The 27,777-nt window shown below is 39.8% G+C and overlaps 2 protein-coding genes across 4 annotated transcripts in view; one reads left to right on the top strand and one right to left on the bottom strand.

Moving 5' to 3' along the window:
- Positions 1 to 10,996, top strand: part of LOC124605512 — a 35,285-nt gene extending 24,289 nt beyond the window's left edge. Inside the window, exons 1-8 of one of the 2 annotated variants that reach the window (XM_047137252.1) lie at positions 5,216 to 5,368; positions 7,711 to 8,274; positions 8,542 to 8,683; positions 8,875 to 9,230; positions 9,366 to 9,589; positions 9,750 to 9,988; positions 10,072 to 10,216; positions 10,301 to 10,996. In XM_047137252.1, coding sequence (XP_046993208.1) covers positions 7,774 to 8,274; positions 8,542 to 8,683; positions 8,875 to 9,230; positions 9,366 to 9,589; positions 9,750 to 9,988; positions 10,072 to 10,216; positions 10,301 to 10,592 — 1,899 coding nt within the window. In that variant the 5' untranslated portion in view covers positions 5,216 to 5,368; positions 7,711 to 7,773 and the 3' untranslated portion in view covers positions 10,593 to 10,996. Of the gene's footprint in view, positions 1 to 5,215; positions 5,369 to 7,710; positions 8,275 to 8,541; positions 8,684 to 8,874; positions 9,231 to 9,365; positions 9,590 to 9,749; positions 9,989 to 10,071; positions 10,217 to 10,300 lie in introns of those variants that run through there. The other variant, XM_047137251.1, reaches the window with a different exon arrangement.
- Positions 1 to 27,777, bottom strand: part of LOC124605511 (E3 ubiquitin-protein ligase Ubr3) — a 297,916-nt gene that overhangs the window by 159,414 nt on the left and 110,725 nt on the right. The window lies entirely within an intron of this gene.

Below are 27,777 nucleotides of genomic sequence, written 5' to 3'. Positions count from 1 at the left end.
CAACAGATTGTAAATTACCAAGTCAGGCTTATCTTAGAAGCTAGATTAAGGAAAGGCAAACCTACGTTTCTAGCATTTGTAGACTTAGTGAAAGCTTTTGACAATGTTGATTGGAATACTCTCTTTCAAATTCTGAGGATGGCAGGGGTAAAATACAGGGAGCGAAAGGCTATTTACAATTTGTACAGAAACCAGATGGCAGTTATAACAGTCGAAGGACATGAAAGGGAAGCAGTGGTTGGGAAGGGAGTGAGACAGGGTTGTAGCCTCTCCCCGATGTTATTCAATCTGTATATTGAGCAAGCAGTGAGGCAAACACAAGAAAAATTCGGAGTAGGTATTAAAATCCATGGAGAAGAAATAAAAACTTTGAGGTTCGCCGATGACATTGTAATTTTGTCAGAGACAGCAAAGGACTTGGAAGAGCAGCTGAACGGAATGGACAGTGTCTTGAAAGGAGGATATAAGATGAACATCAACAAAAGCAAAACGAGGATAATGGAATGTAGTCGAATTAAGTCGGGTGATGCTGAGGGAATTAGATTAGGAAATGAGACACTTAGATGGTCGAAGTAGAGAGGATATAAAATGTAGACTGGCAATAGCAAGGAAAGCGTTTCTGAAGAAGAGAAATTTGTTAACATCGAGTATAGATTTAAGCGTCAGGAAGTCTTTTCTGAAAGTTTTTGTTTGGAGTGTAGCCATGTATGGAAGTGAAACATGGACAATAAATAGTTTGGACAAGAAGAGAATAGAAGCTTTCGAAATGTGATGCTACAGAAGAATGCTGAAGATTAGATGGGTAGATCACATAACTAATGAGGAGGTATTGAATAGGACTGGGGAGAAGAGGAGTTTTTGGCACAGCGTGACTAGAAGGAGGGATCGGTTGGTAGGACATGTTCTGAGGCATCAAGGGATCACCAATTTAGTATTGGAGGGCAGCGTGGATGGTAAAAATCGTAGAGGGAGACCAAGATATGAATACACTAAACAGATTCAGAAGGATGTGGTTGCAGTAGGTACGGGGGGATGAAGAAGCTTCCACTGGATGGAGAGCTGCATCAAACCAGTCTCAGGACTGAAGACCACAACAACAACATGTCAGAGTTCAGTATCTTAAACCCAGGGGCAATCACGTGCCAAGGCTCAGGCTATCGAACGGATTAAAACGGTTTACAAAATGTTAACATACGTGGATACAGACAAGGGGCTTGTGGATGTGGATTTCATTTCCGTTATCCGTATAGACTGCTTACTTCTCCATCATGGCCTTCGACTCATTAAAAGTCTGATTTCTGTACTAGCTGTAAATAAAATTTTGTTCCTTTAATTTTACCCCTCACACCTTAGGAATTTTAAACTTAGAGTCAACACTGTTGAAAGTTGGATTTGTTTTTCTTCAAACTATCTTCCAGGAAAGTCCTACGGAAGAAAATCCTACGGTCAGTATTGTTTCGCTTACAGATGTCAGTAAACTCTTTTCGTTGCCGGTTTGCTGATATTGGAGACGAGATAAATTCGAAGCCTTCAGGAACGCGCGGAGACGACGGTGCTACGGGCTCGAAGACTGTGCCGCAGGGGCGACTGGACGACGCGTGCGCGGCAGTTCCCACAGCATCCCTCACATCCTGCTCGCACAATGAGACCGTCCTCGGAGGGGCGGGGGCGTTGGAGGGGAAGGCGCCGAGCCGGCCAGCTTGCCAAACGCAACGGCTTTCGCTGCACGGGCCGATGCAATTTGTCGTTCGAACTGCTAGACGTGTACTAACAGTGCCGGATCTGGGAACCCTAAACGTTTACAGAATCGTAAAAAACGACATTACGCCGCGAACACGGATTGTGTGGTACGGAGACGACTCGTAAAACCTTTTATAGAGTTCTCAAGAAAGTTTACTGAACATTGAAATTATGTCGCGTCCTTCTTGGTGTCTGCACAAGTACTGTTACCGTCAACAGGAGCAAACAGGTTATTTCCAAAGTTACAAGAAAAGCGTACCGTAGAAGTTGTCTTCCAAAATTATTCTTCTTACGAGGAACCGCTCTGAATATTTGTAGACACGAAGTGCCGAGTACCACCTACAGGGCGCAGTTTAAAGAAACTGTCCTAACTCCATGGGAGAGAGCGGAGTGTCTCCCTAGGACCCATAGTCAAAGGAGAACGCAAACAGTGGAAACTAGTGGATTCAAAACCACGGAAAGAGTCGAAGACTCAAACATCAACAGACAAGATGATCCTGACAACGCCTAAATTCATTCTGCACAGAACTCAATCACTTATGCTGCTAGTTTGGGCTACAAATTTTGAAACACGCCGTTTTCTCCTTACGTGGTACCCTGTGACTTATTCCTCTTTCCACGGATGCCAAGCATATCCAGAATGAAGACATTGTGATTTTGGAGTTAGAACGTTTCCTGAACAGCCAAACATCTACAACCGAAGTCTCCGTCAGATTATCCATCCTTGGCCAAAAGTGTCGCATTGAGAGAGAGACTAACACAGTCACGAAGTGTCGTAGTGTCTGCTTGATTTTTTTTCTAGGTAATGATATTATGGACTAACTCTCGTATTATGTTCATAAATGATACGTACATTACACGTAAACATCTCGGTGCCCACATTCGCTTGAAGAAACAGTAATACTTCCAAACTCTTTAAAAGCCATACGGCTCAGAAGATATCAACCGAAGTTAACAGCCAAACTGTAGCGTTACCATGTTACAAACATTGACAGAAGACTTTCAGAATAATTACCACTGACAATATCAGTTGTGGTGACAACAGCTCTGTTTGCAGACGTTACAAATGTTTGAGATCCCAGTACGTATTTGTCGCTGGCGATACCATCAATTTCCCCGACCTGGACAAATAATACAGCAACGAAGCGACTGGAATCTGCGACGAACATCTTGCAAAACAAGGCGCTCTGAGCGCTGAAACACGTCAACGTAGCGCGTGATGGGTGGAACAGGCGCACGGTGGGGAGAGAGAAAGAGAGAGAGAGAGAGAGAGAGAGAGAGAGAGAGAGTGGAGGCGGCAAGGAACGTAGGATGGGGGCGCACCGTTAAGCACTCAAGGCAGGCTACAACAGGCAGAGTTGTCCGGGCCGTTTGCCCTCACGTCATTTATCACCTCAGGTGTTCGTCTGGGAAGAGGAGAAAACGTCGTCTAGCAAAACCATAAATGTTCATATGCAAATGGTGCACATAAATAGGTTAGTAGTTATTCCTTTCGGAACTGCCTTTCGTAGCACCCTTGCAATCAATTCTAAATGATTTTGCCAGGAAATACTTTGTTTTTACCACAGGCGGAGGTTGGGAGGGGACGGAGGCGGAGGTCATTATAATCGAAGGAAACGAAACCAAGAAAACTGCTGTTTCGTGGGATGTGATCCTAAGCGAATGAGAAATATGGGCAACAATACTATAAAAAACAGTTAGGAAACTGCAATTAAAGTAGATTTTCGACGAAGGCAGTCAAAGATACCAAACACTGATGAAATGAATAATGTGCTAACAAACACAATAAACGCTAGTTATGACGCTTACTCAAATGTCATCGTTGTGTAGGTAGGTTGCTTTCCACGACTACTTTTGTAACTATCTTTGCTGAAATCAACCTCGCTGCAATAGTGGCGGAGGCGCAATAATAATGGACGTGAATGACTCACAGTTTGAACTTAAAACGGCCACAAAATAACAGCACAATACTGTTTACGTGAAGGTCGTCGTCACCACCCGATGGTAACCGTTATGAAAGTGACGGACTTTTAACGTATTGACCGACTTTTATCCCTGCGTGGCCGTTCGATAACGTTACTGTCCGTATGCAAACTTTTCAATACGCCTTGATTACTTGCAGGTAAATATTTTCGTTGTTTTTAAGTGATGGACGGGATACATGCTTCTCGAAGAAAGAGTGTACTTAGCGGTTCTCGTTTCGCACATCCCGCCTCTTACTGCTGTCAGTATAAATCAGCTGGCAATAATATGAATACTGCTGCCCTGATACGAAAGGAACGAGATAGATAGCACTACTACCTAATTGTTGTGGCATATTTGGGCATAACTGTTTTTCGACCTTGCATTATCTCCTTAAGCTGTGCCAAGTGTCGTAAAAAAATCGGTCAGACGCGCAGTTTACTTTGCACTGTGTCCGTAAGCTGTTCCATGTGTCACAAAAATCGGTCAGATGCCTTGATCTTGCGCTACTCAAAATGAAGAAATGAATAAAAACGTCTGAGGGCGACCACAATTAGTATAACGTATTTATTAGGTGCACAAATTTGAAATACCAGTCCAGTCTTTTGAATAAACTGCTCTTCCATTGTCACTCGGGTTGATCGATTTTGAAGAAACTTTGACGAGGAAACGACGTAATTCAACGTCGAAAACAGTTTCACACTAAAATACTCCAAGACAAGACAGTGCTAAGCAACGTAAGCTTGTGTAGCATATTAATTTGGGATCTGCTGGCGTAACAAGCAACGAGCTATTTTTCAAGACAGGGAGGGATTCACAAGTCTGATTAACTTTCCTTGGTCTGATACACTCAACCAGGCAAAGTTTTTGGTAGTTTTCTACATTTGCTTCGGCAAATCCCCGTCTAGTAACATACCTGCGCTAGAAACACAGTAGCCTCGAGAATACATACAATAAAAAGGAGAACGTTCTTCATAATATAAACACAGGAAAAATGACAAGAAAACATATTCGCCCGCTGCTGAATATCAGCCATTCTTCACAATCATTTATAGTCTTCCGAACAAATCCATTGCTTTAAACAGATTTCAGTGGCACTCTGGCGTTATAACAGAAAGAACAATAACTGTCAGCTATGAATTGTACTTGCGAATTCTGTACATATCGAGGCTACTCGAGACACAAAGAAATCTTCTGTGACCTTCCTGAAGGACTGCACACCTAAAACCAGTGTGGCAATAAACACCTGGGCATTAACAGGCAGTTCTTCAGCAAGTTTAAATTATGCAATCAGAGACGGCTTGAAGAGAGCATTTAGGAGGGGGGTACAGGATGCAAATTATATGACCGCCGCTTTAAGTTAATAAATTGCCCCCCTTCACTGCAGAACAATTTTCCGAGATGTCCCATGTCTCAGCTCTCAAGGAATTTACTAACCGAGGATGACGTAGGACAGGCGGCCTTGATACGGTGCGGAATTCAGTGCACGGTGCGCGCAGTGGCTGCGGAGTGGGGGAGACGGAGAAAGCCCTGAGCTCACCAGTCCCAGCTAACAGCTGCTGCAGACAGAGAGTACGCGTGAACCCGTGGATGTGGTGGGTGTACAGTGGGCTACGCCAGTGCTTCGTACGTCAGCTTTGTGCAGATTCCACTGAGGTGTGCAGCGGTACGTGTGTGCAGGGGCAGGTGCTGTTCAGATGGCGAGCCTAGTGAAACAAAGCCACGCTCCAGAATACACGATTAGATCAATAACGTCGCCGAGTGTTTCTTTTCGGGTGCAGCGCCAAGTAACGAAGTTTCCCGTCAATCTGACGCGCAAAAGTCGAACATTCGCTTACATTGTCAATTATTAGATTGGCAACAACGGGTAGAGAGTGCATTCGCGTGGCTATTTAATCCTACCGAAGAACTGGTGATATTCCAGCACAGTGATCGTATTATATAGTGTATTTTTGCCAATCCGTTCTTTTAGCAGATCGATAATACGGGCTACATAAAGCGAAAACATCATTGAAAATCTGCCAACACCCGCGCCGTATTGTTTCTCACCCGTTTGGTTAAACGCTCGCTCGCTCTAAGAGCGTCTTTCAAGCTTAAAACTTTTTTTATAATTAAACGTTCCACTATGCCTGTATGCGGTAGCATTCTGAATGCAATAACTGCATATTAATAGTACACCATCAACCGCATTTAACAATCCTCCCCCCCCCCCCCCCACACACACACAAGAAGGTATGTTGCATGTATAACAACTAACTAAATAATTCTTCAAATAGGTACAGAAACAACTTCAATTATGTGCCAATCATTTTGTATTTTCTCTGTTTTTTCATGCAGATTATTTCCCCTGTTCTATGGAAAGTGATATTCGTAATAATATGCACAAAAGAATTCATCATCAATACCTTCTGTATACTTGTCCAAATGAAAACCCAAGGCACAATCAAGAACAAGTGTCCTGCACTGTACTATCATGACCTTCCACCTGTTGAGCATCATCTTGCATTAATTTAATCAACAATCTATCTGTCAGAGAAACAGTTTCATAACTGAAAAGATGTTATCATTTGATCAAGGACTCATTTGGATATAAACATGAAGCAAATCTAGGTATAACATTAGAAAATGTGACTTGAATTTGGAGATTGCCTGATACTACAGTGTCAACACACAATTCAGTCAACAAAGACTTAAGAAACAACTGAGAAGACTTCTTAGAGTAAAGCTTAGAAAAAACTAAGTAAACCCAACTCAGAAAAAACAAAGTAAACCCAACTCAGAAAAAACAAAGTAAACCCAACTCAGAAAAAACAAAGTAAACCCAACTCAGAAAAAACAAAGTAAACCCAACTCAGAAAAAACAAAGTAAACCCAACTCAGAAAAAACAAAGTAAACCCAACTCAGAAAAAACAAAGTAAACCCAACTCAGAAAAAACAAAGTAAACCCAACTCAGAAAAAACAAAGTAAACCCAACTCAGAAAAAACAAAGTAAACCCAACTCAGAAAAAACAAAGTAAACCCAACTCAGAAAAAACAAAGTAAACCCAACTCAGAAAAAACAAAGTAAACCCAACTCAGAAAAAACAAAGTAAACCCAACTCAGAAAAAACAAAGTAAACCCAACTCAAAAAAAAACAAAGTAAACCCAACTCTGAAAATACACAATAAGTAGGTATGTGCACTGCATTTACAATACAGTGAGGAAAGAGAAGAATGATTTTTGCTTCATTTCTCGCAGGGTCTAATGTTCAATATATATTTATCCAAAGCAATTTTTTTTTATTAAGAAATGCATGCTCACTAGTGAAGTCTTGCATTTCACAAGAGCGATGAAAGTCATCCACCTAAGTTTTTTTCTATCACAAATTACAGAAACACTATATTCAGCCAGTAAAAGTTACGTAGCAGCATGCCCCCCCCACACACACACACATTTTTCTTAGCTTTATGTACAATATAGTATTTACTATACGGCAAAATATATACTGAACAATTTGCTTAATACATAACACAGCTTGCCTGAATTTGCCTTGAAATTTTAGCTACTTATACTAGAAATTGCATTCAATTGGAGCAAAAATAGTTCAGGATAACACGGCAGATCAGTCTGTCGTAACAACAAAGATTTCATGGGAAGAAACACTATTAAAGTCTAACCTATTCAGCTTCTCTTTAGTTGCAGATCTGGGAAACTACTGTTGCCATGGAACTAAATAATTTATACTGTTCAACATGATCTAGTAAGAGTATTATGAAACAGCTGTTGTCTGGAACACAATGTTATGGCCTTTAGCTATTTTTTCTTATGGTAGGCCAAATTGTATTGTTGCCTCCAACAACAAAAACTTGTGAAATACTTATTTATGGTTGGGACATCATTAACAAAGACTGAAGCATACTTACATTAAAATTTCGACTTTTAGTGTGTAATCCCACAGGTTAAAAACATTTGATTTCAACATCAATAATAATAGTTTCACAGAATATAAATTAATTCATATTGCAGGCCTGAAGTTTCTCCAGGAGAGGACACTGCTGTTATGTGAATCTCCTTAGCATATCATACACAATGACTGTATTGTGGCTATGGGTGGTATGCGCTTTGCTGCTGGGCACGTGCAATGCTGACCTCTCTCCTGCATTATCTGCTAGTGACCAACTGCGTTCTGACATTACCTCTCTTGTTACTGACTTGTGGAAAGATGTCAGTGATCCACGATGGGTGGCTATGGCTGATGAAGGACTAGGAGGTGCAGCCAAGGAATTGTTGAGGGCATTCCAAGTTTTAGGAGACAAGCTTGAAGGTGTGTCACCTCATCCCAAAGTGGCCCCAGCTCTCTCTTCGTTATGGGCCTGGGCACGAGCTGAATCAGACATAGTTACAATCGAGGGGCTGTATCGCACATTCCGCCATTATCAGAAGGGTCTTCCTAGGTCTGAAATAACTTGGACAGATATGGCAACAACAGTATTGCATGATCCAACAAGGTCTGTTCCACGGGCTCTCACTAGCCTACACAATATAACTGTTGATACCACAGATGGTGACCTCTTCCAGCAAGCTCTTGAGGTAAGTAGCAGCAACAGAACAGATAATCTTTTTAAGGTTTAGCGCAATTCAGTCAAGTTTGTATATTTTCTACAAAATATGTGCAGCAGCTTTTGACAAAATATTGCATAATGGTTCCAGAATCAAATAACTGAAATCTGTCAGGTGGACAGAACAAAACTCATTCTTGTATAGTTCTTAAAATAGTGCTTTGTTATAGCAAGGAGGACTGTTCAATTCCTGCAATGTAATTGCCAAGTTGTTCTAAATGCAATTTGTACATTTCAGGAAATAAATTCAAATACCTGCAGCTTTCAGCAGTCTCCACAATTAGTCATCTACAACTTATACAGCTCTATAACCCTCACAGAACTAAAGGGTTATGCTATGATGCAATTTTCATGGATGCTGCTACGACTTTATGGAAAAGGTAAGAGGGTTATTTCGTTTCTTGAGTAAAAATATTTGCCATCTCAATACTACCAATCAAGTAGAAAAGCACAATCTGCCTATCCTTATCTCTTTAAAATTAATATAGAACAGAAAATGTCGTCAGGAATACATCAAAAAATCTGCACACACTTTGAGTAAATCTGTTAAATAACTGTTTTCTTATTTAAGGCAACTTCACTCTTGAAGCAGAAATGATGCACAGGACATACAAAGAACGAGCTCTCATGAAGTTGGAAGCAGCAAGAGCTGCCATGAAGTTTGCAAGTCGTCATATGTGGCAGTGTGACCCACATGAGCATGAAGAAGGCAAAACATATGAACGACTTACTCGCTTGCTGCAAGGCCACATCCAAAATGAAGTTGATATGAATTCTGAAAATTCCTGTCGAGAGAACTGTGCATATTACACATATGCTAAGGATCCTGGATGTTTTGATAGTAGAGTGTGCAATCGTATGCCACGATGTGCAGGAAAATTACATGACTGCCGCTACATTGACTCTGACATGTGGATTTGTGAGGCAGTGAGTAACCAAACAGTCACAATACTGGGTTATTTTAATTAACAGAGAGAAAAAAAACAGACAAAAGAAATGCTACCATTATGCCGTAACATCATTTGATTTTGAGCTATAAACAGGTTATCTTATTGATTTCAGGAGAAAAATTCTAGTCGGCGTTATGAAGGAATTCGTTATGAAAATGGGCAGAAACTTGGTCAATATCACAGCTGTCAGAATAAACGTGAATACAAAGTTGACAGCTGGTGGCGATGGATTTTCTGGCACTGTTCTTATTGTTTCTGTCTGTGTGATGAACAAGGACCCAATTCTGATCGCTTTTTTAACCTACGACCTGTTGTTGCAGACACAAATAACAACATGTAAGGGCTTTTTTCTTTATTTTCTAATTTTGTGACATGTATTTATGTGAGAAAGGATATTGTAATTATTTTAACACATTTCATTGTGTGGAGTAATTTTCCTTCTAGCTTTTGTCTTGACAGTGAAGTTATTCAGTCTAAGAATTTCTTTTTGTTTCAGGGTAATTACAGGAATGCGCTTCACCAAAGTAAAACGTGTCATTCATCTGCAAATAAGAGAAGGGCAGCTTGAACCATTTGGAGGGATAAATGCTTCATCCATAAGATGGCGACCAGTGGATAATTACAGCATAACAGATCCAAAGGTGGAAAATGGAAAAGACTATAAGACACTTAGCTGGGAACAGAGAGCTATTGACTTAGACGATCTTGAAGCACCACCAGGTCACGTGCTAACAGGTAATTTGAAAGGAAATATCCTTATTTTGGAGTGGGTTTATCCCAATAAACTGCAGGACAAAAAAAATCACACACTGTTTCAGGTGTCAGGTTCCGTCCAGTTGGAACACATCTTAATCTGGAGATAATGGTTTCCCCATTCAACTTCACATCTGGAAATCTCATTAAACCACAAGAACAAGCAATGTGGATTGGCAATGACAATACAGATGCATCAGATAAGCCAAGGTAACAATGCTGAATTAGAAATGTAATTTTACTGAATTATTTGTGTATGGGTAATCTCCACTGACTCACTTTTTTTCCCTAAAGGACACAGCTGGAGCTCCCCAATGCAGATGTTCCAGTAAAATCACCTACAGGATCTGTTCCAGATTCCCACACGGACCAGTTTCTTTTGTTTGACCACTCAGATTTAAGCAACGATGCTGCTCAAACAACAATACCATTTCTTGATGCTCAGCTAATAGAGCCACAACCACCTGCTCTTCTTGCTGGAGCAGGAATTTATCATAAAGGGTCAGTTGGTTATGGTGGATTTGTAGCACCCAAACTCATAACTTACGATTACAGCAAACACATGAAGGTTCAATTTCCAGATTAATGAAAAGACTGATACAAATGACGTGATTGAAGTGATTCACTCTCCAAAGTGAATAGTCTCAACAAGACAGTCCTGTGAAATGTGCAAAAAGTGCTTTGTGCAGAAAGTGTTTAGTGAAATATATTTGTGTAATCTGACCCTTCAGTGGCTGGCCCCTTATAGGTTAAGTAAGCACTGATGAAATGTAATATACTGAGACATTTAGCAATAAAAGTTACCTGTAAAGATTTTAAAATGAGATTCGTGGAATCTGTGAGTGATAGACATTAATCAATGCAAATGATTCCAGGTGGGCATATACGAACATTCTTCCTATCTGATCTCTTGCATTATCTTTTAGTGTCACCAATTCTGACTTTTGTATGTCTTTCAGAGAGTAAATACAGTTTTCATAAAAATTTTCATCACTGCTTTTGTTTGCTTATTTCCTCTTACTTTATATAGTGGAGATGTCTGACAATTTTAAGGCTGAGTATTTGGTACAATGAATTTGTAATACTGGTTTTGGGTGGTGATGGAATGTGGGAGATTCTTAGTTTACGATAACATACATATATAGTTATAAAAATCTGCTACTACAAGTTAGCTTCTTTTACTTTGGAACTCCAGATACCAATTATAAACTAATTGCCTGAAGGAAATTTATATTGTGACAGATTGGGCAACTGTGACACTTTCATAACTTCCACCAATACAGACTTCTGTCCACTTTAAACATTATTGATCTCCTCTCCATTTACCAATTATTTCCATCGTTATCTTATGTACTTCATACCACACTATCAACAGCCCTATCATTATTTTTCTACTTGGAGGAATTGTGCTGTATTCATTTTGAAATCTTCAAAGTTTGAGAAAATAACTTTTTAATGGGGATGGGGGCATTTCAAATTTATTTGCATAAGCAACTTAAAAAAAAAAAAGCACGACAGATTACTTAACTGAATCTAAGTCTAGTCTTCTCGTGATTTAACAATCAAAGATTAACACAAAATTTGGGATAACGAGAAGGGCAATCAACCTATCACATACCTAAAAAGAACTGACGACTCAATGATGTTTAAATATAATGCAGTCTACAAAAGATTTAAAGCACACTTATTCCACCTGGCATTAAAAAAGAAAATTATGGGAAGTGTTGTTACATTGATTCGATTTAATATTAAATTCTGCATGTTAATTAAATCCATGTTAAGGACAATATCATGGACTGTGGGATGAGTCCAATTGTACGTTAAGAAATAAATCTTGTGGAGTGTAGAGCACTGACAGTTGTAAAATTGCTACATACAATTTGTGCTCATGGAGGCTAAAATTAGCAGTAAAGATGCTGTTTTTGAGAGGGGAAATTTTCTGCGGTACTATATAACTGCTTAGAGAACCTCTTCACAACAAATTTTGTTACTTGGCATTTTGATAAACGAAATTTTCCATTTTTAAATCTGGATAGTAAGACAATCTCCAATAGCACTTATATCACACAACTGGGGATGTGTAATTATAACACTTGCTGTGCTGGGCACTACCCAACCTGCAACTGACTGTCAGATGGAAGGTGAGAACATAGCTGATGCCAAGGCAAATGAGATGGTGGAGTGAGGGGCCCATCCTCATTAAAAATGCATTGGGTGCCAAAAAAGCCTTCAATAGCTCACCTGAAGATGTATTGCAGGTGCCCATATGATATAAATGTGTGGCAGAAAATAACCAGCTGCACTCGCAAAACATTATTTGCCATCATATGTATGTTATATAACACTACTGAGAAAAAATTAATGGTGATGAGTTTTATTATTCTAGGTGAATGCTGGCTTGTCAGATTCTAACAAAATTAGTTTCTCAGCACAACAGGCTTAGGTTGACTGACTGGTATGTGTCAAAGTGTGGCTTTATGGCGTTTGCTCGTCACAAATATCTTTTAAAAACTACTGAATCGGTGAAGGGTGGATCACAAAGTGACTAGTAACACATCCTGATAGTGTAGGTAAGATTAATATATATGCTTCAATGAATTGGAGGCCATGGCAGATAGAAAAGAATTCAGATTAGGCCCACATAAACTTTTTGGGTCACCTGCAAGTGTCTACTGACAAGAAGAGGACCCAGCAGGGGAATCAACTTTTTTAAATCTTCTATACGATGATATAGGTTAAGGTCTCAGGTATCACTCCCTGCAGCCATTCAACACGGTGGGGCCCTCATTTGTGGGTAATCTATGAAAAAATATTTTGGAATTTTGCATTATGTTCTACAGCTGTGAGAAACTTATATTCAGCTGATCAGTTACACAGCATAATGATTACGGTTTTGGCGTCCCATGCAAAAGGCTGTCAGTTCGAAACTCATCTGGTGCTACTTAAATTTTTATTTTATGTCTTTATCAAAATGACTTTGGTCATTATTTTTATCCATTTAATTAGGTTGAATGTATTTTTTTTTTTAAATTTCTATTCCTCTATCATATTATTTTCATCACTGTGTTATCTTTTTTCCAATTAATCGCATTTTTTCTTCGTATCATACTTTGTCCACTTTGAATGTTAATTTAATTCTTTCTCATTTGTCTATCACAATATTTAAATATTTGAAACTACTGGTGTATTGATTAAAAAACAAAATACTAAATAATCTATTTTTATTGACTGTGCAATTGTGTCAAAAATGTATTTTTCCTTGCAATATGTACTCTTTTTGGATGGTAATCATCAAAGAAACAGCAAAAACAAATTCCTGTTGCACTGTGGACAAAGTAACGTAGATGAAGACTTAAATGAGAGAAGAGATTAAAATAAAATGAAATTCAAGCAAAATGAGGAATGGAAAGAGCGAATGAAGTAACTTTGACAAAAATATAGGACGATAAAACAATAGAAATTTAAAAAAGTTAATAAAAAAATAATTCGAACACAGGAACAAAGATTCCAAGTGGTAAAAAATACTAGAAACAAAAATAAGAGCAATTTAAAAAGTAAATACGGTGATTAAAATGTGTGGCAAAGCTATCGATATAAAAAAATTACATTTATGCCAATTAACTGAATAAAGATAATGACCAAAGTCTTTTCGATAAATACTTAAAAATAAAAATTTAGATAACACCTGATGAATTTCAAACCGACACCCTTTCGCATGGGAGGCCAAAATCATAACCATTATGCTGTGGAACCAATCTGCTGACTATTACTCTTTCGCAGCTGTAGATCATCATGCAAAATTTCATTTTCTTTTTTCCCTCTCTTCCAATTACTCACAAATTAGGGCTCACCAGGGTCAATGGCTACAGGGTGTGGTCCCTGGGACCTTAACCTACATCACTAGATAGATTTCAAATAGTCGATTCCACCACTGGTGACTCCTCCCTCCGAGACCACCTGCGAAATCACATGTATGGCAATCCATAGGAAAATGTTAAATAGGCCTACTTACAGTGTATGATTTGTTAATGACATCAGGGCAGCAATGTATACATGTGACAGAAATTACTGTAGTAGTCACTAAGTGGCAACTGATGCCTATTTCACCAGTTAGATCATCTGCTTTCTTTTATCTGGCACCGGATAAATCTTAGCTTCCACATGTAGGCTATACGTTTCAAGTACTGCTACATGACTTTTTCTGAACTGAATGGCTGTAATGGGGTCCATTTAACCTTGTGAGTTCACATTAACAGCTGAGACAGACATATGGTGAATTCATACCATCCGTAGTGTTGTCTTATGGTACCTTTAAAATTTTAGGAAGGAGCCAGTGTTGTTACTCATTGCAAGCTTACTTAGATCAGATCCGGGACTTGCCTGCAATCACTGTTCCAGACAATTACACATGGAATTTTATTTCATAATGCCTTTATCTCCCTATCTAAACTCTCACTGTTGTTCATCCTCTACTACCTTCCTCCACCATTCTATCACATTCAGTACTTTATCTGGAACATTCTAAACTTACACACACACACACACACACACACACACACACACACACACACACATACTGCTCCCCCCCCCCTCTCTCTCTCTCTCTCTCTCTCTCTCTCTCTCTCTCTCTCTCTCTCTCTCTCTCTCTCTCTGTGTGTGTGTGTGTGTGTGTGTGTGTGTGTGTGTGTGTGTGTGTGTGGTCTTTTTCCCTACTTCAGAAGAATGTATAGCAGCAGTCTTTTTGTTGTGCCCGTTTGTTATCCAATGTCTCCTCTATATAGTGAGTAGCAATCTATCCTTTGCATAACATTTTAGTCAGTCTATTATTCATTCAACTTTTTGCCTCACTATTTCTACACTTTCACATGTCTAGTAATTTAACATGCGAGCATTTCAGGTTAGGCTTTACCATGACTTATTGATATCGAATGAAACAACAAGTTTACTGTTACCAGTCACTGTTTGTTTACATCCACAATCATTTTGATAGTTTAAACCTCCATCATCAGATGGGTTTATATGTGTTAGTGCAACGTGTTTTTTGTGTTATGACTTTTGGGTAACCTGTGGCACCGTCTAGAGGAGTTAGTTGGTTAGTTAGTTAGGTTAGTGTTTACCGTATTTACTCGAATCTAAGCCGCACCTGAAAAATTAGACTCGAAATCAAGAAAAAAAATTTTTCCCGAATCTAAGCCGCACCTGAAATTTGAGACTCGAAATTCAAGGGGAGAGAAAAGTTTTAGGCTGCACCTCCAAATCGAAACAAAGTTGGTCCATTGTAATATGAGACACAATTTAGGTCGAATGAATGACGATACAGCTACAGTAGGCTCGAGTCGTAAGCTTAGCAGTTAAGCTTTACTAGGTAGCCATTGCTATGCGTCACGCGCTCCGTCCGTATATATACGGGTACCTTTCCTTTTTCACGTCCTTCGTCTGGTTTGAATTAATTGCTTATTTTGCTTTGATCTGGCAAGTGCCGTTATGTTTGTTATAGGTGTTTACGTCACTCTAAGCTGAAAATGCATTACTGTACTGTGTCATGAATTGTTTGACGCATTCTGATAATGAGTGTTTACGGCCTGTCCCTGCTCGCGGCATGGCTTGTTTTCGTGCGCGCTACCGTCGCTTACAATTAAAAAAGAGAGGAATTGTTTCATTAGCAAAACAATGGCAAGAGACTGCTATATGTTGTTACTTACACTGCTGCTTTCTTTGATAATGATCAACAAGAACCAAATAATATATTGCTTTTGATAGACGTTCTGAACGAGAGTTTAGCGAAAATTTTTCTCCGTTTGAAAATCTTTGCAGGCGCCTCTTTAGTACATTACATTCTGCACAGAAATTAGTCAGCTTAGATTTAAAAATCTAGTCAATTGTCGTGCTTCATTTCTGCCTGTATCACTATTAGGCATATTCGTATTATTCTTATGGCGAAGAGAATACTGTATGTGATTCACAATTCATAAAAAGTTCCTATTAGCAACGATCTCTTCTCACAGGTAGGAATAAATTCAGAACGTAGTGTTGGCCATATTCACAAACATCCCAAACAGTCTTGCCAGTCGGATTTTCGTACTACATTGAAATGCTGCTACATTCGAAGATGAACAATACGGAATTTGTATTTACTTCGTTGGATAATGTATAAAATGCAGTGGTCGAAACTCGGGGCGGAGAAGAAGGCTTGTCTTCCACCCTTTTTTTTTTAAATTTATTTACTGACGCAGAGATTTTGGTGCTAGTATTTATCTTTGTGCCTGCAAAGCATGCCTATGCAGCGCTACATATATTCATGCCTATGCAGCGCTACATATATTCGACGGCAGAAGTCATTTGTGGCGGCACCTACCAACATTTTTCAGAACTTCCGCTTACTTTGCACCCGATTCTAAGCCGCAGGCGGTTTTTTGGATTACAAAAACCGGAAAAAAGTGCGGCTTAGATTCGAGTAAATACGGTAACGTCCCGTCGATAACGAGGTCATTAGAGACGGAGCGCAAGATCGGGTTAGGGAAGGATTGGGAAGGAAATCGGCCGTGCCCTTTCAAAGGAACCATCCCGGCATTTGCCTGAAACGATTTAGGGAAATCACGGAAAACCTAAATCAGGATGGCTGGAGACGGGATTGAACCGTCGTCCTCCCGAATGCGAGTCCAGTGTGTTACCACTGCGCCACCCCGCTCGGTCCGTCTAGAGGAGGAGCAAAACACTATTTCGGAACATGGTTTTGGGGAGGTTTTTAACTGAAAATTAAACGTACATTTCACATTTAGATACACATTTAGTTTTAGACAAAAACCTTCTCCAAATCATGTTATGAAAATGTGGTTTGTTCCTCCGCTAAACTGGACCAAAGGTTACCCCAAAGTCTTAACACTAAAGACACATTGTACTAACCTGTATAAATTCACCTGCTGATGGAGGTTTAAATCTTCAAAATGCATTGTGCATGTAAGTAAACAGTGACTGGTAACAGTAAACTTGTTCATTTGATGTCTACTAATATTTACATACAACCAGTTATTATTATTATACTCAATTTTTTAAATTTTTTCTGACACTTGAAAAGTGTTGTCTAGACATCCTATTCATCTCCTAATATTAAAACCTTTTTTTTAAATGTTCAATTATTAAGAATCTGTTAGCAATAAATTACACATATTATTAGTGATGTAAATATTATTCTAGTTATTTTTCATTGCGGTCTTTTCCCCACTGTCTTCCTCTTAACCTGGTTTCTTGGAGACCTAATATAAAGTTGAACTGTGATGATTGCACTTGACTCCAGTCAATGAAGTTCTGAACTCAAATATCAACCTGCCAAAGTGATTATACTCAACACCAAAAAAATTCTTGAGGAAATGGGCTTTTGAAGTTTCTCGAGTTCCTTTAATATGCAAAAGTAAGGTCATCTTTTACGATGGGCCATGTGCCTTTGTTGTAGAATGCTCACCCGTCACGCGGGTGGCTGGGGTTAGATTCCTGGCCGAGGGAAATTTTTTCACAAAAGTTCATGTTCCGTGAGCATTTCCATGAAGTGTAAAATACAAAGAGTGGAGAAAAATTAATTAGCACTTTTTTAAAGTCAAACCCTCTTTATTGTCAAACTTTTATAAAAGATCAGTAATTCCAAGTTCACATTTGCAGTAAAAACTGGATTTTTGTGTGTGACATGTAGTTAGAAATAAACAGGCACTTCTCATAAAAATGAGTTGTATTTGTTAACTAGGATACATCTGATGAATTTTATATTTAAATGACATAGATATTTGAACAGTATGGAGAAAAAATACTGTCCAAAAAGAGCCTCGAACCATCCATCTAGCGATTACCAGTCCCAAGTGCCCCTTTTTTTCCCTCCATTTTTACATTTTTTATGCTCGTAGAGCAGGTATCTTTGTTTAAAAATTTACCACAGCCAGCAATCAAAACTATGCCTTCAACATGGCAGGTGATCATTCTACGACAGAAACATGTTGCCTGTCAAAAGAAATACCTTACTTCAGGGTATTAAAGATGCTCAAACAATTTCAAAGACAACTTTTTCGAGAATTTTTGAGACCTGCATTGAACTACTTTTGAGAGATTGCTATTTGAGTTCTGTGCTCCATGCACTATGTTTCTAGGAAATTCATGGGCATGGTAGCAACCACAGTTAACAATAGGTAATGAAAGAAGATATGTTTTTAGACAGTCTCTGACTCAGGCTGCAAAGAAAGAAGAAATGAACGGGAATAGTAGATGACAAAAAAATCTTAAGATAGGAGAGCGTGTCCAGCACGAGATAAAAATAAGACAAACTCGTATATGTCACAGAAGTAGGATATGCAAATGAAAGGCAAGTCATGAGGTGACGTGTTATATCTAAGACAAAATAATATGGTACCGCAGGGTGTATACGTAGACAAGGAAAAATAATTCCAGGATTTCCCGGTTGAAAATACATTTTCTCCCAGGTGAAAATACACTTTTTCTGTGTTAAGTGACAGTATATTTTTTCTCGGGACTGTAAAACTTATCAATCCTTTGAATGGTTATGGTTTTATATACAGGTGTAGAATTTCCCAGCACTTGCTGCACATCTATGTGCAGCAACATGTACACAGCATATTTTCGTATTACGAAAGTATAAATTCAAATTCCACCAGACACCACATGTTACTTTCTGAAGCATTGAAATCAAGATTGTGATGCACTTTTGTAAGCCAGCCATAGCTCATGTCGCGTAATCCCACCAGCCGATGACAGCGGATATTAAGAGCATAGGACATGTGATGCAGTCAGCCAACAGCAACATCACTGTTAAGTAGCCGAACACACAAATAGGAAAAGTTAATACTTTAAATTAATATACATTGTATTGCTACAAGCGTAAAAAGGCTTTTACATGTAATATTGGTCTCCGAGATTAATAAGCTGCAAAAGAAGCTGAGCTTCCACATACAATGTTGATCTTTTTTGCACGTGTTACAGTTTAAAATACATCACACAAATGTGCCAGTAAAATTTTTACCAAGGACATAAATGTCTGATCTTGGGGGCTCAAAATTCTTCTAAATGGTCGTCCTCAAAGAGTTGATTTTTAAATGAGAGTGAACTGTTCAGTGATTTAAGAAATTCATCGTACAGTGTCGCACATAGTTCATCTTACATAAAAGGAAATTTACTTTGAAAGTAACACTTTTCAACCAACCATTCGCAATATTTTCCTACGATCTGGTAGAAATAGGTTCGTTTCAGGAGTTGCCAGAGAGTGCCGAACACAGGCATCACCGCGCTTGTGCAGCTATGATGGCACAGGAAGCCGTACGTTCTTAAAGGTAAAACATTAAAAGATCTTTCATTATGTCAGAAAGGGAACAAGACACTAGAGGATATTCGAAGAATATCGGAATTTCGTGAACCATACTAAAGTGCATAATTCGGCTTAAAGTGCACATTCGTATGTCCAGATTCAGATGTAAATTTTCTTGAGAAAAACCAGTACTGTTTGATCTCGTGTTTGGTTCTTAATTATGACACAATGCCATGTGTGGTAGAAGATGAAAACATGCTCGAAATGCAGTGAACTGTTGAAACTAGCCAACAGTGTGGAACTAAACACTGTTTCAAATAAATTGACTGCCTCAGCGTAATGTTAAACATTAGTAAAAGCCAAAATTTCTTTGGCAGACCGACAAAAATTACTTCATTGCTCTGCAAGGCAGTTAATGCTTGACTGTCAGAACGGTGGAAATAAAATAAAATCCGAAACTAACAACATATTTTAGCCTTCAGTAATTACGTGAATGGATTTTAATTCACCTGACAGTTCCCAGTCACAGAAATCCACTTTTTTTTTTATGTGAGAGCAATAAACAATGAGGAAACAGCAAAATCACTAAATGTAAACACGAGTCACATGGAGACTACCACCTCTCCACTACAACTCAGACTGCTCTGTGGATCAGCCCCAGATCTATGATATTTCCAAACTGGGGCAATGGGCAATACTAGATAGTGGACCCCCCTCCCATGAGCGTTTCAGGTAGGATGCAGAAAATTTTAAAAAATTGAATTTTCAAAAATATGTTCATTTTGTAGCGTACATCCTTCTGAAGTGTCCGATACATAAAAAGTGTTCGAGGAAATGTAAGACATGTTATCTGGTCTTAAGTGTGCCAACCAGCAGTGCCTCACCTCTTCATACAGCATTCTTTTATTGCATGTCACTGTATTTCGCTCTGCGGAATTCAAAGGTATAATATTTTGTAGTGGAAATCTATATTCAGGTCAGTGGAAATTAAAATGTCCTGCGGTGCCTCTCCTGCTCCCTGTCGGCTGGTTTCACATCCTGGCCCTCTTTAAAAAAATTCGCAATTGCTACTAGATGTGATTATTTGTAACTGGGAGAACAAGAACTCTTCAGAAAGTTTGCTCTCTTTATTGCCTATTAGGTAATAACTAGCTGTTTTGTGTCACATAAAATTAAACATAGGATACATAAAACCAGTCAAGACAAGAGACAAGCGAGACAGTACACGTTTCTTCAACCCTTAAGCCCTGGCATTTTTTCCTCTGTAATCTTGCCACAGCTTTACATGCATCTTTTCCTTTCTGGGAAAAAATATTTCTCAAAGCTTGTCAAATGTTTTGCTACATGAAAAAAATGAAATGTCATCGTCTACTACTGAAGAAACTGTTAATATAAATAGTACCCACGACCAGTGTGGTTTCTCGATCTGATTACATGTATTTTGTCACAGACTTTTACATAAAATGAAATAGGCCTGCCTAGTATTGCAGCAATTGTAATAGACACCTAATAAAAGAGACTGCTTTGGCACAAATGGTCATTTTTATAACACGGCAGAATATATTTCACGAAGTACCAAATACTGAGTACAAGCAGTTAATAAGCACCATCTTGCACACACAAAAGCGTATTCTAGCGCCACATACCGTGAGCCTGATACAGACAGTAAAATATTTAAGACAACCTCAGAAATGCACAATTCCCTGTACCTCTATCAGAAACATATGGATATGTGCTTCTAAAAATGATAGACTTAGATGTACTTGTGTCAGATAATATGTTAGGGTAAGTCATTAAAATTCCACTAGTCGAGAACACTGAGTTCAACTTATATAGAATGTTGCCACTCCCAAAAACAACAATAAGGGACGATACAGGGAAAAACATTTACATACAGCCAGAAAAACAGATTTACTATTAGTTAGTTCTAAGACGTTCTAGGCTGCGCGTGCACAAGTGCCCCCCCCCCCCCCCCCCACACACACACACACTGCAGTGTGGTTTCAGTTGCCTGAGACTGCAGTCGTGTGTGTGTGTGTGTGTGTGTGTGTGTGTGTGTGTGTATTGTTGACAAATGCCATTGGTCAAAAGCTTTAAGTGTGAAAATCTTTTTGTTGTGCCTATCTGCGACTCAGCATCTCTGCTATATGGTGAGTAGCAATTTTCCTTCTCAAAATATTGTTACATTCCATCCTGGATTTTCCATGGTTTGAGGGGGGGGGGGGGGGGGGGGGGGGAATTGAATTTATCAGAGGTGCCATTAAAATTACCATTTATCCTATAAGTGTCAAAGTGTTTTTCCAGCATAACTATGAAATTCACACCAATTTGTACTCTTTGTGAATAGTAACCAATAAAACTGCTCAATTTATTATGTGTTTCTAAGTTCTCCATAAGTTATGAAATGGTAACTATTCATACAAATAAATCATGAGCACAAACACTCTGCTGAAAAAGATTGGAAAAATCTGCAGGAATTTAGCAATGTCAATTTTGTATTAGTAAACATATGCCCTCAGGAGGAAGGCATTTCTCAAAGGATTGGGCCCACAGCCAACTTCATACCATGCATATAAATCCACATTTGCAGCCACTTTAGTATCAGAGTCAGCTTCATGATTTTCATGAAATGTGTCTTCAAGCACAGGCAAATAGTCGACCCTACCTACCCATCTGTACCATTGGTCCACTTGACACTGTATTGCACAGACTACCATCAGTTACTGTTAATGCTTGAAATTCTACAAATAGCAATTACATCATCTGTCTTAGAATCTCCCCCAAATTCTACACACCGGAAGCAGCTACTAGGGTAGCAGAGTACGTGTGGCGTGCACACGGGGGTTTTTTAGGTTAGAGGGACCCCCCCTTTGGCGAAACGATAAAATACCTGACGGCTTACCAGAGAGGGCATTATCATCGTTGATAAAGAATGTCCGTCCTCGGAGACCAAAAACAGGAAAAGTTAACGTAATATTGGTAAACTGCAGGAGTATCCAGGGCAAGGTTCCTGAATTAGTATCTCTTATTGAAGGAAATAGTGCGCATATAGTATTAGGAACGGAAAGTTGGTTAAAACCGGAAGTGAACAGTAACGAAATCCTAGACACAGAATGGAATATATACCGCAAGGATAGGATAAACGCCAATGGTGGAGGAGTATTTATAGCAGTAAAGAATTCAATAATATCCAGTGAAGTTATTAGCGAATGCGAATGTGAAATAATCTGGGTTAAGTTAAGTATCAAAGGTGGGTCAGATATGATAGTCGGATGCTTCTATAGACCGCCTGCATCAGCAACCGTAGTAGTTGAGCGCCTCAGAGAGAACCTGCAGAACGTCGTGAAGAAGTTTCGTGATCATACTATTGTAATAGGGGGAGACTTCAATCTACCAGGTATAGAATGGGATAGTCACACAATCAGAACTGGAGCCAGGGACAGAGACTCTTGTGACATTATCCTGACTGCCTTGTCCGAGAATTACTTCGAGCAAATAGTTAGAGAACCAACTCGTGAAGCTAACGTTTTAGACCTCATAGCAACAAATAGACCGGAACTTTTCGACTCCGTGAATGTAGAAGAGGGTATCAGTGATCATAAGTCAGTGGTTGCATCAATGACTACAAGTGTAATAAGAAATGCCAAGAAAGGAAGGAAAATATATTTGCTTAACAAGAGTGATAGGGCACAAATCGCAGAATATCTGAGTGACCACCATCAAACGTTCATTTCTGAGGAAGAGGATGTGGAACAAAAATGGAAAAAATTCAGAAACATCGTCCAGTACGCCTTAGATAAGTTCGTACCGACTAAGGTCCAAAGCGAGGGGAAAGATCCACCGTGGTATAACAATCATGTACGAAAGGTACTACGGAAACAAAGAAAGCTTCATCATAGGTTTAAGAGTAGTCGAATCATAGCTGATAAGGAAAGGCTGAACGAAGCGAAAAAGAGCGTAAAGAGAGCAATGAGAGAAGCATTCAACGAATTCGAACATAAAACATTGGCAAACAATCTAAACAAGAACCCTAAAAAGTTTTGGTCATATGTAAAATCGGTAAGCGGATCTAAATCCCCTATTCAGTCACTCGTTGACCACGATGGCACCGAAACAGAGGACGACCGAAGAAAGGCAGAAATACTGAATTCAGCGTTCCGAAACTGTTTCACTGCGGAAAATCGTAACACGGTCCCTGACTTCAGCCGTCGCACGGACGCCAAAATGGAAAATATTGAAATAAACGATATCGGAATTGAAAAACAACTGCTATCACTTAGTAGCGGAAAAGCATCCGGACCAGACGAGATACCCTTAAGATTCTACAGTGATTATGCTAAAGAACTTGCCCCCTTTCTATCAGCAATTTATCGTAGATCGCTGGAAGAACGTAAAGTACCTAGCGACTGGAAGAAAGCGCAGGTCGTTCCCATTTTCAAGAAGGGTCATAAATCAGATGCGAATAATTATAGGCCTATTTCGCTTACGTCAATCTGTTGTAGAATAATGGAACATGTTTTGTGTTCTCGTATTATGACGTTCTTAGATAATACAAATCTCCTTCATCATAACCAACATGGATTCCGCAAACAGAGATCATGTGAAACTCAGCTCGCCCTATTTGCCCAAGAAATTCACAGTGCCGTAGACACTGGCGAGCAGATTGATGCCGTATTCCTGGACTTCAGGAAGGCATTTGATACGGTTCCGCACTTACGTTTAGTGAAAAAAATACGAGCTTACGGAATATCGGACCAGGTTTGTGATTGGATTCAGGATTTCCTAGAAAAAAGAACACAACATGTCATTCTTAACGGTTCAAAATCTGCAGATGTAGAGGTAATTTCGGGAGTACCGCAGGGAAGCGTGATAGGACCTTTATTGTTTACAATATACATAAATGACTTAGTTGACAACATCGGTAGCTCCGTGAGGCTATTTGCAGATGACACGGTTGTCTACAAGAAAGTAGCAACATCAGAAGACTCGTACGTACTCCAGGAGGACCTGCAGAGGATTAATGCATGGTGCGAAAGCTGGCAGCTTTCCCTAAACGTAGATAAATGTAATATAATGCGCATACATAGGGGCAGAAATCCATTCCAGTACGATTATGCCATAGGTGGTAAATCATTGGAAGCGGTAACGACCGTAAAATACTTAGGAGTTACTATCCGGAGCGATCTGAAGTGGAATGATCACATAAAACAAATAGTGGGAAAAGCAGGCACCAGGTTGAGATTCATAGGAAGAATTCTAAGAAAATGTGACTCATCGACGAAAGAAGTAGCTTACAAAACGCTTGTTCGTCCGATTCTTGAGTATTGCTCATCAGTATGGGACCCTTACCAGGTTGGATTAATAGAAGAGATAGACATGATCCAGCGAAAAGCAGCGCGATTCGTCATGGGGACATTTAGTCAGCGCGAGAGCGTTACGGAGATGCTGAACAAGCTCCAGTGGCGGACACTTCAAGAAAGGCGTTACGCAATACGGAGAGGTTTATTATCGAAATTACGAGAGAGCACATTCCGGGAAGAGATGGGCAACATATTACTACCGCCCACATATATCTCGCGTAATGATCACAACGAAAAGATCCGAGAAATTAGAGCAAATACGGAGACTTACAAGCAGTCGTTCTTTCCACGCACAATTCGTGAATGGAACAGGGAAGGGGGGATCAGATAGTGGTACAATAAGTACCCTCCGCCACACACCGTAAGGTGGCTCGCGGAGTATAGATGTAGATGTAGATGTAGATTTGCCTGCGTGCTGTTCTGCAACCTCTTCTCAGCTGTTCATTACATGATCAGCCACAACTTCATTGCCCATGGAGCTACAGAACCTTCCTGAAATCATTCTTGTAGATGTAAAAGAAATATTCTGGGACGATGTCAGCATGATCCTACTAAAAATCAACCAAAATGAGTAAATAATATGCTTATTACACACAACTGTGTGCAGAAACTGTTTTTATTTACTTGTGTATTTTCGGCAGCCAACCTACATGTGTACTGTCAGCGGTAGTAACTGATATTACCTCATCAGCTGACTTTTATAGATAATCTGGGAAACAATATTATCTGCAATGTTCATTCTTCATTAGAAGCAGCATTTCACAGCAGATAATCAGTAAAAATTGATGTAACTAGGAACTGAATTCATGATAGTCTATTTGTTCCTAGGCACAGGATGGAAGACAACTAGTAGCAAATACGCTTACAAATGTCTCTTGTATTGATTTTATACATTGTAATGTAGGACATATCACTATTAATTGAATTTACTGTTGTTTATCTCAGAATAATAAATACATAGGTGGCAAATGCTAGCTGAAAACAAAGCCATCTCTGAGGACAAGGGCCTTAAAGGCCATCATTAAATATTCATATCATTACTGACTTAGAAATATAAAAATGGCACTGTAAGTCACAGAAACTACAGAGGCTATATTAATGGAAAGAAACTTAATTGACTGTAGTAAATAAAGTAACTAACAGCATTTAAGACCAGTGTGGTATATACAGGGTGGAGAAAATTGTGTCACGGAATTTTAACCATGGATAGCTCATGCCAACAGAAACCAAAATTACTAATGTCGACAATGCATAATTTTTAAACTAAGGAAATTTGGCGCCACGTGCTCCGATTGGCTGCAGGATTGTGTGTTGCCAGATGCTCTGGACAACGCACGACCATGAATGCTTTGCCTGCCGGAGATCGCTCAGTGGTAGCATGCCAGCATTCCACTCTGGAGGCCTGGGGGTGAATCCACCAGGGTCCCGACACATCCATTACAGTTTCATGACAAGACGTACTGGGAACAAACCCATTAACAACTGGTAGTTCCCGTACAGAAAGTCATTTACAAATTTTGGCGGTCCTGAGAAGGGTCTTTTTTGTAGCTATGACATTGGTTACTTACACGTGCTCAAACTGGCGACTCCCTGATGCGACACAAGCTTGGTAATGTTGAACGATGTTTTGTCAAACTCTTTCAGAGATTCCTGGCATTGTCCTGAAGTGATTCGCGGCATGTTGAATGCGATCCATTAATTACTCTTAGTTTCTAAGTGGTACGCGACTGAAGAATCACCACAGGAAATACTCTGGTGGCATGATGCCTGGTGATCGCACGGGCCACGTCCTACGAGCACCTCTGCCAATTAGCCGGCCGTCAAAGAGTTCATTTCAATATCCGCGCACAGCACGACTGTTACGTGCGGGTGCCCCATCATGCTGCAATCACATGCGTAACCATATGTCCGAAGGAACACCTTCCAGCATGCCAGGTAGTTTCTTGCAAAAAGTGAAGGTAATCCCCCCCTCATCAGTCGAGGAGGTAGACTGACCGGCCCAATCAGATAATCAACCACAATACCTACCCAAATGTTGAGCGAAAATCGTTCCTGGTGTCCATGGATGTACGTGACAAGAGAATTTCCCCTTGCCCAGTAATGAATGTTTCGAGTGTTGTAAAGGCCATCTCGATGGAAGGTGCAATCGTCAGTAAACACCACAATGGCTGGGAAGCCAGGATCTCGAGCAACACGTCACAGAAACCACCGGCCAAACCCTAGCCTGTGTTCATAGTCCGCCACAGGATTTAGGTTTTGGAAAGGGTGGAAACTAAATGGATGCTGGCCGTCATCCCTCAAAACTTCCTAGACTAACTGATGAGTGACCCCCATGTCGTGTCCAACCACTCGAGTACTTGTGTTAGGTGCTTCATCGAAGCACTTGAGAACAGTCTCTTCAAATGCAGCATCCCGTCATGTTCAAGGTCGTCCAGCATCACTATGATATCCAACTAACGAGCTCGTTTCGCCAAGTCGCCAGTGAATTGCTGTAAACATTTCGGGGTGTGGTTGGCATCTTGCTGGGTACCATTCCTCATTCAACCGTCGAGCTTCATGTGCATTACCATCTGCTAGTCCATAAACAAAACCATATCTCGTTGTACTCCAAACAAATACTGTGCTGCCATGCTTGCTGTATGATTAAATTGCAGATAACACGTGTGTGCTCCAAAGTGATGTTCGCGTGCGAATGTTCCAGACATCAGGTGGAGACAAATAGCAAGACCTATTTGACACGTGTGCGTATCACGGGGCAGTGAGGGCGTTCATATGCGTGAACTGACAACCATAATGATGTCTGTCAACCGAGGAATGGCCAATTGGAGCGCATGGTGCCAAGTTTCCGTAGTTTAAAAATGGTGTGTCGTCAACCAACACAACATTTGTAATTTTGGTTCCTACTAGTATCAGCTTTCCAGGGTTAAAATCTCGTGACAATTTTTCTCCACGCTGTATGTTTACTAGTGATACTGAAAGTCCGATTAACACGTACCTTACTAGGCTCGACAAACTAAGGGTGGCAGGAAAAAGATGGGAGAATATGGAGTAGCTTGATGATAAACAGCAAAAGAAAATGGATTGCAAGAGATGGGTCGATTATTCAACAG

This window comes from Schistocerca americana, chromosome 3 (genome assembly GCF_021461395.2).
Source record: "Schistocerca americana isolate TAMUIC-IGC-003095 chromosome 3, iqSchAmer2.1, whole genome shotgun sequence".
In the NCBI taxonomy this organism is placed as follows: domain Eukaryota; kingdom Metazoa; phylum Arthropoda; class Insecta; order Orthoptera; family Acrididae; genus Schistocerca; species Schistocerca americana.
Note: the sequence above shows the minus strand (reverse complement) of the source record. Positions and strands in the feature narration are given on the sequence as shown.